Below are 16240 nucleotides of genomic sequence, written 5' to 3' on the forward strand. Positions count from 1 at the left end.
CAAAAAAACAAACATATGAAAAGTTCTAATAGTTACACAAAGAGAAATAAACAAACTGGTAAATTATATTATCCTCATTTTGAAATGATTTTTCTTAAGTTTAAAATATTTTAGGCTAAGCAATAGTCATTCTTTGACAGAAATATCATCTTTGGAAATTTTATGTATTTCAAAATATCTGTGAAAAACACAAAATAGCCAACAGTGTAATGCTTTATTGATAAAAATATTAAATTTTAACATCATATATTATTTTCTTCTTTAAACATTAGCCAAATTTGCAATTAGCCATATGGTATCCAATTTAAACTGAAAATTATTTCTCTGAGATACATCATTTTCTTTTTTTACCGAGGGAATAAGATTTGACCTTTCTTAAGAATTCATAGTTCCCAACTTCCCATGATTCACTGACAGTCATATGTAAGTGTACTCTGTAGAGCCTCAAATGTGTTTTCCCATTTATAACTATGTTTTCCAGTTACATAGTTGTAAGGGCACTAGGTTAGATACCAGGAAGATTTACACAATGCAGTGTGAGTCCAATTTGTTGGGTAACAGGAAATCATGGCCTCAAATTTGATTTACCCATCTTACCTAAATCCTGAATTTGTCTCTTGCTACTTTTAAATGACTATGTTAACCACATTTTTTATTGTAGTTCTTCATCTTTGTCAATTATATAGGTACCATCCATATTACTTTGTCAGAATTTTTTAAGAAGTTAAAGAGACAGAAAAGAAATTAAGACTTTGAGGAGAGGAACTAATATTTTTAAGCACCTATTATGTGCCTTTTCAATTCAATTCAGCACACGTTTATGAATTCTGATGATGTGGTAGGCACAGCACCAAACAATCAATATTCACTTATATTATTTCTATTGATCTTACTGCACCCTAAGTGGGTGTCCTTATTTCTATTTTAAAAATAATGAAGCTGAGGTTTAACAAGGTTAAGCAGCTGTCAGAATAGGATTTGAACCTAGATCTGCCTGGTTCCTCAGACTACTGCCTTTGTACAACCCAAATCTTCATCAACTCATTTACCAGAACAGAGATAATTGCATCTATAGAAATACTTTTGAAGTTAATTTTTAAACTCCAACATCAAAAGAATCAACAAAACATTCTTGTTTTTTTTTTTTTCCATATAGGTATATGGCCATTATTGACCCCTTGAAACCCAGACTGTCTGCCACAGCTACCAGGATTGTCATTGGAAGTATTTGGATTCTGGCATTTCTACTTGCCTTTCCTCAGTGTCTTTATTCCAAAATCAAAGTCATGCCCAGCCGCACTCTTTGCTACGTTCAATGGCCAGAAGGTCCCAAACAACATTTCACGTAAGTTAATTTTCTCTAATGATTTTCAATTCAATTTATCAGACACTTAGGGAAATAGTGGTTTGGAGCAGAAATTAATAAGACATAGATGTTTCTCTCAGGGCTCACTACTTGGAATAAAAAAAACATAAAATTATTATAAGACAGTGTGATGTGGTCAGAAAGTCTGTATAAGTTACACAGGTTTTAATTGGAAATGTGATGACTTCCATATGGGACAGCACTGGAGAGTTTACTGGAGTCAGTGATAACAAATGAAAGAACCTTGCCAAGGAAAGCAGGGTTGTTATTGATTGAGAAGTACGAAGGGAGGAACCAAAGCCCAAATGTGTTGATTGCTCTTTTAGGGAGCCTGGCAGAAGGGAAGGGAGGTCCTGGCAGGTCCTCTAAGTTTGCCTTGGCTTGATTTGGTCTTGTTCATTTGTTTCAGCATTAAGAAACCCAAGCACTGGGTCAGAAAAGAAATAGGAATGATGTAAGCTAGAATTTGGCATTTTGTATTTTGGACCCACCTAAAGAAAAGCAAAAGGGAAAAATAGCATAATCATACACTTGATTATATTTATTGTAACTTGATTATATTTGTTATTCTGATCATTTGAATTTTATTACAATAAAATGCTTATTTTCCTACTTTTGATAACCTATTTTTTTCTTTAAAACTAAGAAATGATTCAAATAATGGTCATCTTTTAAGCAGTCATTTTTTATTAGAATTTTGAAGAAAAAAATATTAGATGGCACTAGTAAAGCAGAATCAGGTGCAGTTATTAAACTGAATGTCGTATTCTGTTCATTATAATTAATAAATCTTAATTGAATAACATTATCATCCTTGAATTATTTACTTACTGAATTACTTCTCCATTGGCTTTTTCCCCAAGATCTTCCTCTTTTATTTGAAGAAATAATACAGAATTAAAACTGCCAAATAAGTTAAATACAATATATATTCACTCATACACACACACACACACACACACACACACACACACACACACCAAATCCAGAAATTTGCAAAGATGGAATACATGTAAAGTTAAGGTAGTTATCATCTGAAACATTAAAAAAATACAAACATATGATAATGGATGCTACTGTTTAAAGTCACATTGGAGGGGAGAAAATACTTATTTAGGGACAGATACACCACAAGGAACAGGTTTGACATCATCAGTGAAATAAATTCATAAAGCTATAGTACAACTAGTTAATCAATTTAAGAATTGTTCCCAGCTGGGAGCCATGGTACATGCCTGTAATCCCAGCAGCTTGGGAGGCTGATGTAGGAGGATTATGAGTTCAAAGATAGCCTCAACAAAACTGAGGCACTAAGCAAATCAGTGAGACTCTGTCTCTAAACAAAATACGAAATAGGATTGGGGATGTGCCTCAGTGGTTGAGTGTCTCTGAGTTCAATCCCCAGTACCAAAAAAAAAAAAAGAGAAAAAGAATTGTTCCCAAATATGTGACATTTTGGCCCTCAACCTTTTTCATTTCTACAGACTTCAACTATTCTAAATTTCAGCTACTGAGAGGGAAAGAATGATTATAACTTTCCATAGAGTTACAAAATATACATAGACAGGAGATTGGCTATCACCAGTCTTTTCTCACCACCAGCCCTTAATTTTTCTAAGAAATATGAAGCAAAAAGTCAAACACAGGTGTGGTCACTTTCTTCAATGTCAAAGGGATGGGGACCATTATTAATGCAGAATGATAAAGAATAAGTTATATTCTATATTTGTAAAATATGTCAAAATACCCTCTACTGTCATGTATATCTAAAAAGAAAAATAATTAGTAGAAAATTATTTTATTTTCTATTGCATTAAGTTTTGACCAAACACAGGAAGTCTTCTATCCTTTGTTTGTTTGTGTGTTTTAGCTGGTCAAAGGTCACAGACCTGCTTTTTAACCTATTGTGTACTTTAAGTCAGCTGAATATCTACAATGAAAAATACTAAAAAAAAATCTAACTATGATCTTTTCCAAGTCTGTTGTGCAAAAGGGCTTAAAGCTTTACTAATTAAAGTAATGCAGGGAACAAGAGCTCTAAACCTGTCTCATTCTCTGTGTGGAACAAAGTACCAATGTTTCCTGGAAATTGCTAAATTTTGCACAAGCAAAATTTACACATACTAGAACATAGAATTAGTTTCATTTTATTCCAGAGAGATTCTTCTCTCCTGGTAAAGAAACAGCACAAGGAATGAATCTTAATTGGTCTCATCATCAGAAGTCATAAACTTGGTCTTTACTCATGAAGTCAGACAATTTTTTTAAGTACACTGTGGAAGCAGACAGTAGAATCAGCTTCCTGTAGTACAGATCATTACCTTATATCTAGCTAAAACAAATATCAACTTAAATGATCATCCAAAGTCACTGTTAATCATACCATTGAATAAAGTTTACCACTGTGTTCTTTTAAAGGAAGTTGTCAAAAATAAGAATTCAATGAAATCCAGGTGAGAAAAATCAAAACAAGTCATACTCACTAATGAGTTGTCCATTCAAGACTAACTGATAAGAAGGTGCCCAGCTACAACTGACTCAACGACACTATATTCAAAGTCCTACCTGGAAAGTGTGAATTTCCATTAACTAAGGGCAGAGTGAGGCAGACAAAAGCTACTTCTGTAACATTTTAATATCCAAACAGTATAATAGAAACTGTTCCCAGGGGTGATGCATATTCCATTAACCATACTGAATAAAACAGATACATTATGCATTTTTTTCTTTTCTTTTTGTTTAAGAAGCTTGTTTATCTCCCTTTGACCACTGAAATATACTTTGAAATGATTCCATGTTGATTTTAGTCCAGGAAGCAACAGTAAGAAAGTCACTTATCCAGTAGGAGGTGAGAAACGGGTTGTGGAGTTGCTGTACAGTCCGAGCAACTGCAGCAAGAGAAACAATCATGGTCGTCTTAGGCTTTTCTTCCTTTAGCATAAAGAGGTGTTTCGACCAGCCCACAGCTCTGTGTCACATTTTTACTAGATTGTTACAGATTTCTGGAATCTTTGCTGTTGTTCAATGGCCCATTTTTTGGAGCCAAAAAATTCTAGATGCTAGAATGGGAACAAACACAGATACATAATAAAACAGGAAACACAAGACAGAACAGGTGGATCTAGATAATATATAATCCAGCAGATTGGTGCTGCAATTATCTCCCTCCTCCACCATCCCTGAGGTGCACATCCCTGAGGTACACTCCTTGAGTGTAAGCCTGAAGGCTTACCTCCCTCCCCACCCACACAGTGACTGGAGCACTCCCCATTGATACCAAACTTTAAATCAGACACAGCAAGCTACTAAGAAATGGAAAAGCAAAGTTTAAGATTCACTTTAAGAGAGAGTGGGGGGGGGATAGGTATTGATAAGACTATTATAATAAACTCCTCAATTACTGTAAAGCCTTCTTAAGAAAATGAAAGCCACACTAAAGTTCGTAAAATTCTATTTAGTCTGTAAAATTATTACATAAACTTTTACTCCTCCCTAATTGAATCCTTATAATTTTGGTTGAAAGCCATGGAATCCTAGAATTGAATTTGATAATCATTGATGACTAATATTGTATGCCTGTTATTTAACAAGCTAATAAATCAAAGGCACCATGACTGGAAAAACACATGTGTCTTTGCCAGATTTTTTAAAATCACAAATAACTCCTGTATCCAATTTAGCTCAGAGTACCTACTTGATTTTTAATTTTCATTTAGATGAAAAACAGTTTATTTTTAACATTTATTTCTAATATATTTAGCTTAGCTGAATAATTACTAAACAGAGAACCAAGCAGAGGAAAGGCATTCATTCTCTATTACTAAGCAAAGGAAATATACATAGATTAAATGAGCACTTTACTGCAGTTACATGCTTCCATGTACAAAGACTAACATAGGTCAATTGGCAGCATTTGAAACATGAATCCAGGTGACACTACTCATGACATTTTGATCAGTTTGTGAAATGAGGACATAAAGTGAAAATTATCTTTGGCATTTTTTTTATTATGATTCAAAACTGAACAAATTTGAAGTTCCACATTTTTTTTTTCCAAAAGATTGTTTTCTGATTCCTTACAGGTACCACATTATTGTCATTATTCTGGTGTACTGCTTCCCGTTGCTCATCATGGGTATCACATACACCATCGTTGGAATTACTCTCTGGGGAGGAGAGATCCCAGGAGACACCTGTGACAAGTATCATGAGCAGCTGAAGGCCAAACGAAAGGTACTGTTCTGCATAATTCGCCTAGCATTGTGCAAACTGTGGCACATAGGAGACAGGAAAACTTACTCATGGCATTTTAATATAATATGATTTGATATTCTACTTCCACTTTTTAAAATGTCTTCTTTTCCACTGGACATAGTAACACACACCCGTAATCCCAGCAGCTCTAGAGGCTGAGGTATGAGGATCACAATTTTAAAGCCAGCTGCAGCAGTTTAGTGAAGCGCTAAACAACTCAGTGAGACCCTGTCTCTAAATGAAATATTAAAAAGAGCTGGGGATGTAACAGTGGTTGAGTACCCCTGGTAACAACAACAAAAAATTCTTCTTTCCTTTGTTTTCCAATATTTTTTCTTTTATATTCTATGTTGTTGTCATTCTGTAAGCCACTGTCCATGTACAATATCAGAATATTAGTCCCTGATAGAACAAGAGTTACTTCCTTACAGCAATACTTTTTTAAAAAATCACCCTTTGCAGAGTATTCTCATTTATTCTACCAGAAATTGCCAAAATTTCACTTTAAATGGAATCTCAGCTGATTTTATTTAGGCAACTGTAGCTATAATTAACCGTGATTGAACAGAGTGCCTATGATGTACTCAATAATCTTCCAGGAATGACATCTCTCTTAGAAAGTGCTATAATTCCTGGATGTCTATTCTGCCTCCATCTTGCTCCTGATCCAGTCATCATGTACATCTGATTAAGGAACAAGAACTGTATTCGTGCTTTTCTACAATTCATTGATACAAAAAGAGCCTATTTCTGACTACTTCACATTTAGTAAGAAAACACCTAAAACTTAAACAGGATTGATGTTTCACTAAAATTTTTTCAAAGATTTTTTTTCCACTTATCATTGATTCATTGACTCAATGAATGAGATTTATAAAAAATTGGTGAAATTAAAAAGTATCTTATTCCATCATTTTCTTTCCAATTAATATGTGCCTATTGCATACTGGAGAGGTTTATTTCAAAGATAAATGAGCATGTCAATCACTATTTATTTGTTCCATTTATGATTAATTTATTCAAGTAAAGCTCACTTAACAATAATCACTCAGCTTTAAAAACTATAATGCAGCAAAAAGATTCCATTTTAATACCATGATTTTTCTTTGATATTGACAAATTATGCTAGACAAGACTAATGCTACATACATATGTGTATGAACTATATACATGATTTTCTCTTTCAATAAACTAACCTTAAAAATGATGAATACAAACCACCAAATTATGCATTCAACATCTAAAAAGTATTACTGAAAGTAGAACTCCAATAATACGTTCATCTTATCTGAAGTTTCTTTTGCCCTTTTGCAATTTCAACCCTTATTTTTAAATATGCTGTTCATATTAAACTATGTTTTGGGTATCAACACATCAAATAATTGATGTAATGTTTTATATATTTCAGAATAATTTCTGTCTTTGTATTACCTACTTAGTTACCTTTTGTTTCTTATTGGTATAGACCTTTTTTGTTCTGCCCCTTTCCCTGTTCACTTCTACACAAATTAAAATAAACCCATGATTATAGATTGTAGAGGATTTTTCCCACATACATGTAGTAATTTTCTAAGAAGAAATGAAAACTTAATCTCAGTTCTTTATTTTTTAGAGTCCCAGAAAAAAACAAAACCAAAAGGAAGCATATTTTTACTTTGCCCCTATATAGCCAGTGAGAGTGAAGAATAAATATTCCCTTTTGATTTCATCACCCTAAAACTTCAAAGTAAAATATCAACTCAACCTGTGTGACGCTTCTAGAACATTTCAGAAAAGGAGGACACTTAAAGGTTTTGTCCATTTATCTCCCTCTCAAATTGTTCTGAGCTGAAATAATGCAAAGTTAAATCCAAGTCAGGGACTTATAAGAAATACCCTTGTCCTTGGATTTCTTGCACACTCTTAAGGCCATCAGTATATGGACTGATTTTGCTCTAAATTTTGAAATTTCAAAATACAGTTAGCTTTTAATTTTTTACAATAAATTGGTACTGCATTTTAATTTTAAACTGACACATAATAATTGTACCCATCTAAAAATCTGAATATTGTTCTGGCATGATTTGAATTACAAACATTACTGCTAATAATAATATTTTCACATTTTTATGTGGTCACAAATAGATATAAGTCTCACCTTGGACTGACTATTTAATCATAGGCTGTCTAACAGAAACCACAACCTTGATAATACAGACTGGACTTGAGAGATAAATATGGATATGATAGTGCAAATTAAGCATGACTCTTGGGGGGGAAAAACTCCATAAACAATTATGAGCCATCCTCTTAAAAATAAAAATTGGTAGATATTGACTCTCAAGCATACATGTACAAGAATAAATAAATCCACCCCTCAAATTTTATATATATCCTACCTAAGATTATATATTTTGAAAATAATACCACTGCTTGTCGTAAGCACTGGGGAGAAGACTGCTAATTTTGAGTAATATGTCAACATACCTCCATAAATACTTCATCATTAAAACTGTAATGTTGAACCTGAAAATCAGTTTTTAACCTTTATGGCTCCAAGAACTTTAATAAGATCCAAGAAGCAATCTGTAAAAGTGTTCCAACAATTTAATCACATCTCTAGAACTGGTCTTTTATCGGAGAAAAAGAAATTATAACAATACATTAAGGAACCTTTATGTAATTTAGTTTTCAAAGCACTTTGTATTCCTCGTAACACAACCAAGGGTAATTTAATTTATAGTACATATCCTGTTTTAAAGTCCTGAATTTTTTGTATCCATTGGCTTTAAATATGTTGTCTATTTAAATGTTTTAAAATAGTGAGTCTCTTTATTGTAGCAAAGTAGTTAAATTAAGAATTCCTGTACTTTAAGTAAAAGTATATTCAGCTGGATGCAAAATACAAAATATCAATTAAGGTCATACAATCCTCAAAGACTGGACTAAGGTTTATTCTGTTCTTCAATGGTAGTTGGTTAATAATCTTGTCAAAGCTCTCCTTCAGGAAATGTGAACTATTTGGTACATTGCTATAGTATTTAATTTGGAAAAATGAAGTTATTACATTTTTATGAATTCTTAAGAGAGACTGCTTTTCTGATATTATGCTGTTTGCTGAGCATGTTTTATTAATCATGAGATTCCAGAATGAGAATAATATGCTATCTAGAAAAATATACTGATCCTCTTCTACTTTATTCTTATTATAGAAAAGTCACAGATTTTGGCTTCCTATTAAAATCTCAACTATAATTTCATGTGTTAAAAGTATTAAAACTATCTGTGTAAAGTCATAATAATTATACAACAAAACTTGAAACATTATTTCTTAATTTAATGTATTATGTTTTGTCATATGAAAACTTAGATTTTAAATATCTAGTGTTCAATTCACAAGCAAATTTAAAACACATTTTCGTATTTCAGGATGATATATCACGTATAGAATCTAGAATGATGGATCTAAAAAGAATCTAAAACTTCACGACTCCTTTCCTAAAATCATTTGCCTAAAACCAAATGCAGAGTGAGAAGAAAATAAATGCAGATGCTGATTTTATAATTAGGATGTTTTGGTAAAGAAATCAAATATACTTTAAAATTTTTTAAGTCTTGTTAATATCATTGTTTCCTTAAGTGGTTCTATATAGGAAAAACATATAGTTTCTCAAACTCATTAGTAATATTTATTATAAGACTTAACTTCTTATCTATCACTAACTAAACCCATGTAGTTTCAATTTGAAGTCACTCAATTGAAAACAGAGATATGTCATCCATCTTTCCCACATAATTTTTTCATAAATAGAGACTATCTCTTTCCAATTTGAGTGGGAAAAATGTAGTGGCATACTCCTATAAATGATTTAAGTTAAGATTCTTGGCAATGACAAAATACATCCCAAAATGTATGTGTGAATGAGTCAGATGAATCCCTGATGGCAACTTGGAGTAACTATCTAGAACATAAATGCTAGAAGGCTGGAGATTAGCAAGATGGGAAGAAAATAAATTATACTAAGTAAAAGATACATGAATTAGATGTAAAACATAGTTAATGCTTTGATGATCAAATTATTAAATTAATCTTTGTGAAAAAGAAGAAATGGTGACTAGGTAGAATAGATGGTAGAAATGAACACTCAGAAGAGTTAGATCAAGCTCAATTCATTCATCAAAAATCATTTATTAACAATTCTTATTGTGGAAATGCCACACACAAAATTTATCTTAATTTAGGGAAAACGTGTTTTAGTCTTGTGATATCCTTATGAATCCTGCAAGTTGTGTGGTACTATTGAAGGCAGATACTCCATCTGTTTTGATGAAGTGCATCAACATTCAGAGGAAGGACCGTTTGCATGCCACAGAGTTCTGCCCTCAGAGCTGCCATGTTCAAGTCTGATCCATCACAAGAATACCAGTTCTGTGATCATGACATAACTAAATGTACGGAGACATTTTCCTAGTTCCTGAATCAGATATTAGGTATCTGATTCAGGAACTAGGAAAGCCAGGAGCACAGTGCCATGATCATGATACCATGGCGGTCTTGAAAGGTGTCAAAGTTAATGCCTTACTTAAGTGTGATATTAGACACATTTCTCTAGCTTTCTTACATCCTATTTTCTCAAACTCATCGAGGTTTGAAGACAGTTACATTATTATAATTTAAACTAAATTTATAAGTTTTTTAATTTCAATTTTTAGTTAAAAAATTTAATTTTGGAATTGAAATTCTATGGTTCTAATACTTAGTATTGTGCCTTCTACAAAGCAGATACTTATTCCATGCTGATATTTCCCTTTTCTTGTGTCATTTTTGTACCGTTTTCCATATGGAGAACCCAAAATTGGATGAGAACTCTTGACATTAATATCTGATTAAATAAGAATTCATTATAATGGCTATAGATTTTAGTATATTTTATACTGACACAGCCACATCAATGTTTATATCAGCACAGTTCACAATAGCCAAGTTATAGAACCAGCCCAGATGCCTGTCAATAGATGAATGGATAAAGAAAATGTGGTACACAATGGAGTTTTACTCAGCCATAAGGAAGGATGAAAATAGATGAAATTAGGGTATTTGCTGGTAAATGGATGGAACTGGAGAACATTATGCTAAATAAAATAAGCCAGACCCAGAAAGTCAAGGACTGAATGTTTTCTTTCATCTAGAGAAGCTTCACCAAAGAAAGGGGGCAGGGAGTAGGTAAGGTAAGGAGAATCCCATCAAAATAGAAGAGAGACCAGGGGAGTTAGAAGAAGGGGATGGCAGGGGTGGGGTGAAATGAGAAAAGGAACAGTGGAACGAAATTCACCAAACTATCCTATGCACATATATGAATGTAGCCCACTAAATTTCACCTTTATGTATAACTATAAACTTCTATTTTTAAAAAACTATAAATAAATAGAAGGAATACCAGTAAAGAAGAGGAAATTGAACAGGGTAGGAGAGGAGAAGAAGGAAAGGGGAAATACTGAAGACTGAATTGGAGCAACTTATATTCCATGCTTGTTTAATTATGTCAAAATGAGCCACAATGTTATGTATAATGATAATGCCCTAATTGTAAAAGATAAATTACATTAAGGATAATACTACTTCCAAAGGACCCTAAGATTTTTCTATACATTAATTATAATGAGAAATATCAACAGAAAATTCCCTGTGAGCACAAATAATCATAGTATCAAAACAACAACCAATCAATCTGTGAAATATGGTATGTTAAGAACTATGTAATGTTATGAACAACCAACAATAAAATAATTAAAAAAAAAAAACAACCACTGCAGAGGGGGACACGGAGTATTTTTCATTTTTCCAGTTTAACCTATAAACTCAACCTCTTACTCTTGGAAAATATCCATTAAAAAAATCTGGACCAAGAATTTTACAGCACATTGCCTTCTCTGTGTTTTAATATTTACATCATATTTTATTCTATTAAGGTGAATTTTAGCTTCACGGTTGTGAAGTCCTTTAGTACCAGCTCTAGCAATCTAAGTAACAAAATATGTATAGATTTTTCTAAGAGAATTCACTGAATATTATCAATAGTAGTAAATATGCAGAGTTATTGAGAAACTTGAAATTCTGGCTTTGTGAATAGACTAAAACTTTTCTGATACTGTCCTCATAACCATTTTCTCTTTCTGTACTTCACTGTATTTATTACTATTTTTTTAAAAAGAGCCACAAGAATGGAATCCTGATTAGAGTAAGTTATACTTCATGTAAGTATAATATGTCAAAATACACTCTACCCATAAATATCTAAATAGAACAAATAAAAATATAAACTGGAAAAAATTAAATTTACCTAGATGACATAGATTCCAATATTAATATTAATATATCATGTAGATATGTGAGCTCACACATGCCACAGTTGTGATTGACATATCTTTATGTCACTCTCATTTCCACATCTCTGCAACACACTTCCACTTATTTCCACCCAACTTTCCCCGATCGTTTGTCATAATGATACTTTATTGTTACTCATATTATTATTAATAATAACATCTTTTAAACACTCATGTGTTGTATTTTAAAATATAATATAGGTATAAACCAAATATTTTAGGAAAAAGGAAAAGAAAGATAATGAGGGATCTCATAAAAATCTAAGGAAGACCAGCAGAGTAAAGAGACCACAGGGAAAGGGGAGGGGAGGGAAAAGGAAATGATATTGTCCAAATTATATTGTAAATTGTGTGTATGTATGAATATGCTACAATGAATTCCACCATTACATACAACTACAATGCACCAATAAAAATAATGGGAAAAATAAACCAAACATTTTAATAGTAAGTTTTCTAGGGAAATGAAAGTCAAGAGCCACAAAATATATTAAATTTCTGTCATATATCAAAACCTCTCCCCCCAAAAGAAGAAATAAATATTATAAGAATTTTATATAGGAATACATGATTATTTACCATTTATTTTTCATACAGGTATTTTAAGAAAAGTTTCTTTTTTAGCTGATAAATCACTAAATACCATTAGAACATATCTGTCCTACATCTTCTCTGAAATTGCAGAAAGATACAAGAAAGTGATATTTTAACTCAGTAGAGAAAGATGAGAAAATGTAGAATTTGTTCCCTAAGAAGATTTATTTTCTTAAAAGGAAAGAACAAAAACCAAAATAATGTCAAAAAATACCTGAAACTTTTGATGGATTTGAATAATATTACCATACAATATTTCTAAATGAAACAGGGAAGCTTACCAAGAGCAAATAGTTATTTGTTCCCTCTAGCTAAATCCATCTACTATACCTGGCACAATCAGGAGGGCCTCCGAGTCCCACACTGTGCATTCCTTGCAAATACCAGCCATACCCTTGATTAAGTGTTCTCTCTGCTCCCTATGGCCAGCAAGTGTTTCAATATATTTTTGGTTTATTAGTCATACTTTATTTCTTAAAAACAACAGAAAAGATAAGCACTCCAAGGAGGATATATCTAGAGCCCTTGAGTGCATGACAATCATTTAAAAATATTTCTCTGTGAAATTAACATTTTCCATTCTGCAATTACAGGTTCAGACATCATGGATTGCATCTGGAAACAAATCTTAGCATATGAAGTATATAACAACCACTATAATTTTCAATGTTTCAGGATACACTACACACAGACACAATTGAAAATTATACCAATTGTAATGGGTTTTATAAAATTACTATATGGGTAGAGATTTAATGTGACTCTTCCCATGTTTTTTTAAAGTTTAGTTCCATCTGAAATGAATTTGTCTGAGTTGGGGAAAACCTTACAGATTTACTTTCTAGATGATTTCCTGTTGTTTCCATCAACAGGTATTGAGGAATCTATCTTTACCAACAACTTCAAAAGTCACAGTTACTACTATTTGAAACTCAATGAGGACTTTCATCTCTCTTCCTATAATATAACTGATCTTCATGCATCATCCTAACACTAGGCTAAATTAATGAAGCTTTAATATATATTCTATAATCTGACAATGACAAATATCTACCCCATTTGTTCTGTTTCAGAAGTTTCTTAATTATTCTACCTTCTTTATTTTTTTGTAATCATTTTTGTGTAGTTAAAATTATTTTTATTTATGGAATTGGATAAACTTGCTTATTAGCTTTGAGTGAATTGGACAATAACTATTTGGTAAGAGAGATGTAGAATGGGTTGATGAGTGAATAAATGAATGTCATCCTTTAAGTTACTTTCAAATAATAGAATATAGTGACTGAGAACAAAAGTTTACAATCATTATGCCAATTTCAAATGCTGGCTCTGGCACATACCTTGACCTCTTTTGCATTTTTATCTCTTTTGAAACATAAAATACATTATTAATTATGGTCACCATGCTTTGTAATAGATCCTTCTTTAAATTTACTTTTTATTGGTGCATTACGATTATAGATAGTGGTGGAATTCATTATGCCATATTCATATATGCACATAACATAATTCTATCAATCCACAATAGATCTTTAAAACTTATTTCTCTTACCTAATTGAAACTTTGTACTCTTTGACTAATATCTTTCCAGTCCTCCACCTTTACTCCAGCCTCTGCTAATCACCATTCTAGTCTCTGCTTCTATGAGTTTGACTATTTTAGATAATGTTGTATTTTTCCTTCTGCTTCTTGTTTAGTAACTTGGCACAGTGTCCTCTAAGTCTACTCATGTTGTCTCAAATGACAGAATTTCTTTCTTTTTTTCAGGCCATATATTTGCATATATATTTATCACATGTGTATTTATCACATGTATATTTATCACATGTATATTTATCATATGTATATTTATCACATTTTTAAAACCATCATCCATCCATATATGCTTAAGTTGATTCCTTCTCTTGGCAATTTGTGAGTAATATTGCAATGAGCTGAAAATTCCAGATATCTCTTGAACATATTAATTTAAATTCCTTTAAAGATATATCTAGAAGTGAAAATTGCTGGATCACATCATATTACTAGTTTTGCATTTTTGAGGCACCTCCATACTATTTTCCACAATGGTTATATGAATGTACATTCCTACCAGCAGCATTCATGGGTTCCATTATTTCCACATCTTCACTAACATATGTTTTTTTTTTTTTAACTTTTTTGTAGTAGTCACTCTAACAAGTATAAGGTGATATCTCCTTGTGATTTTAAATTGCATTTTCCTGATGGTTAGTGGTGTTGTACATTTTTTCATATACTAAAGGAAAACTTTATAGGCATCATGCAACTTGATATCAAAACATATTACAAAATCTTAGTAATCATAGCAGTGATACTGTAATGAAAGCAGATGCATAGACTACACATGTAAAACCAATTGATTCCTCTCACAGATACTGAGGACAGACAATAGGAAAAGAACAGTATCTTCAGTAAATGATTTTTCACAAAACTGGATATCCGTAGACAAAAGAATGTAATTAAGATAATATATGTGTCAAAGTGTATGCTACCAATGTTCATAATATATGAATTCGGTATGTATTTCAGTCTGTGTATAAGACAAAAAAAATAATTATGATCACTAATAAAAGGAATACTTGTGATAGTTCTAGCATTTATTGGTACTTATTATGTGCCATACTTACACTTGATTTTAGAGGTTTAAATTGATTAGCCAGACCTGAGAGTGTAGCTAAGTGGTAGAGTGATTGCCTAACAAGCACAGGGCCCCAGGTTCAATACCCAGGACTGCAAAATAAAAAGAAAAAAATAGATCAGCAATTAAATCCTGACAATCACATCAGTAAGGCACTGTGTTATTTTCATTTTGCAGACACTAAAAAATAATTAGATGGGTTAAGTAAATTGCCCAGTCTTTCAGTAATAATTAAGATCTGAACCCAGAAAATCTGATTCTAAACAATGGGTTCTTAATTTTTGTATAATATAGATTTTTTCTGTGTTTTGCTCAAGGAAGAAAAAATAAATAAATAATTTTTTACTTGTATCTTTGTTTACTTACCAGTACCACTGAATAAAAATATGTATACTATAGCCAGGGATTTTTTTCCAGTACTACTGATCAACTAAAAATTTATTTAAGTATCAGCAACCAACTTAAAAATTAATTCTTAGGAAACAATCTTCAACAGTAGACTTAGAGAGCATGTACTTACCAAAGTGAGAAATAATATCCCAATACTTAATTCCAACACTTTTAGCCTTTTCTATAACATGTACTCAATATGTAAATTATAAGAAAACAAATTCCTACTAAATACTTAATCCCTCTAATTATGCTGCTCATGGATCTAATGGTATACCTTACCTTCTTTAATTATCCATGAATAATTGTGGTTGCATTTACAGGCCACCAGTAGGTTTTATTTTTAATGCTTTTTACTAATTCATAAAAATCCATTGACAGTACTATTCCTCTTGACTACAGGTTAGCAGGTATAACAGATTCATAAAACATCCTTTGAAAAAGATGAGTTAATAACTGATATGTCATGCAGCTATTTTGTGAAGTTCTGTCTTTCAATTGTTAAAATTTTAAAATCAGATTAATATGTATACTAATATATATATATATATATATATATACATATATATATATACACACACACATATATATTAAGATATATATCTCAGTA

At 31.8% G+C, this 16240-nt stretch overlaps 1 protein-coding gene across 1 annotated transcript in view; it reads left to right on the forward strand.

The window, feature by feature from the left end:
- Nucleotides 1-16240, forward strand: part of TACR3 (tachykinin receptor 3) — a gene marked incomplete at its 3' end in the record, with an annotated part of 80264 nt that overhangs the window by 35378 nt on the left and 28646 nt on the right. The window contains exons 2-3 of the mRNA XM_081304822.1: nucleotides 1157-1345; nucleotides 5449-5599. Of these exons, the coding sequence (XP_081160948.1) occupies nucleotides 1157-1345; nucleotides 5449-5599 (340 nt within the window). The remainder of the gene's footprint in view (nucleotides 1-1156; nucleotides 1346-5448; nucleotides 5600-16240) is intronic.

The sequence above is a fragment of the Spermophilus citellus genome (genome assembly GCF_964194105.1).
Source record: "Spermophilus citellus genome assembly, chromosome: 8".
NCBI classification, from domain to species: domain Eukaryota; kingdom Metazoa; phylum Chordata; class Mammalia; order Rodentia; family Sciuridae; genus Spermophilus; species Spermophilus citellus.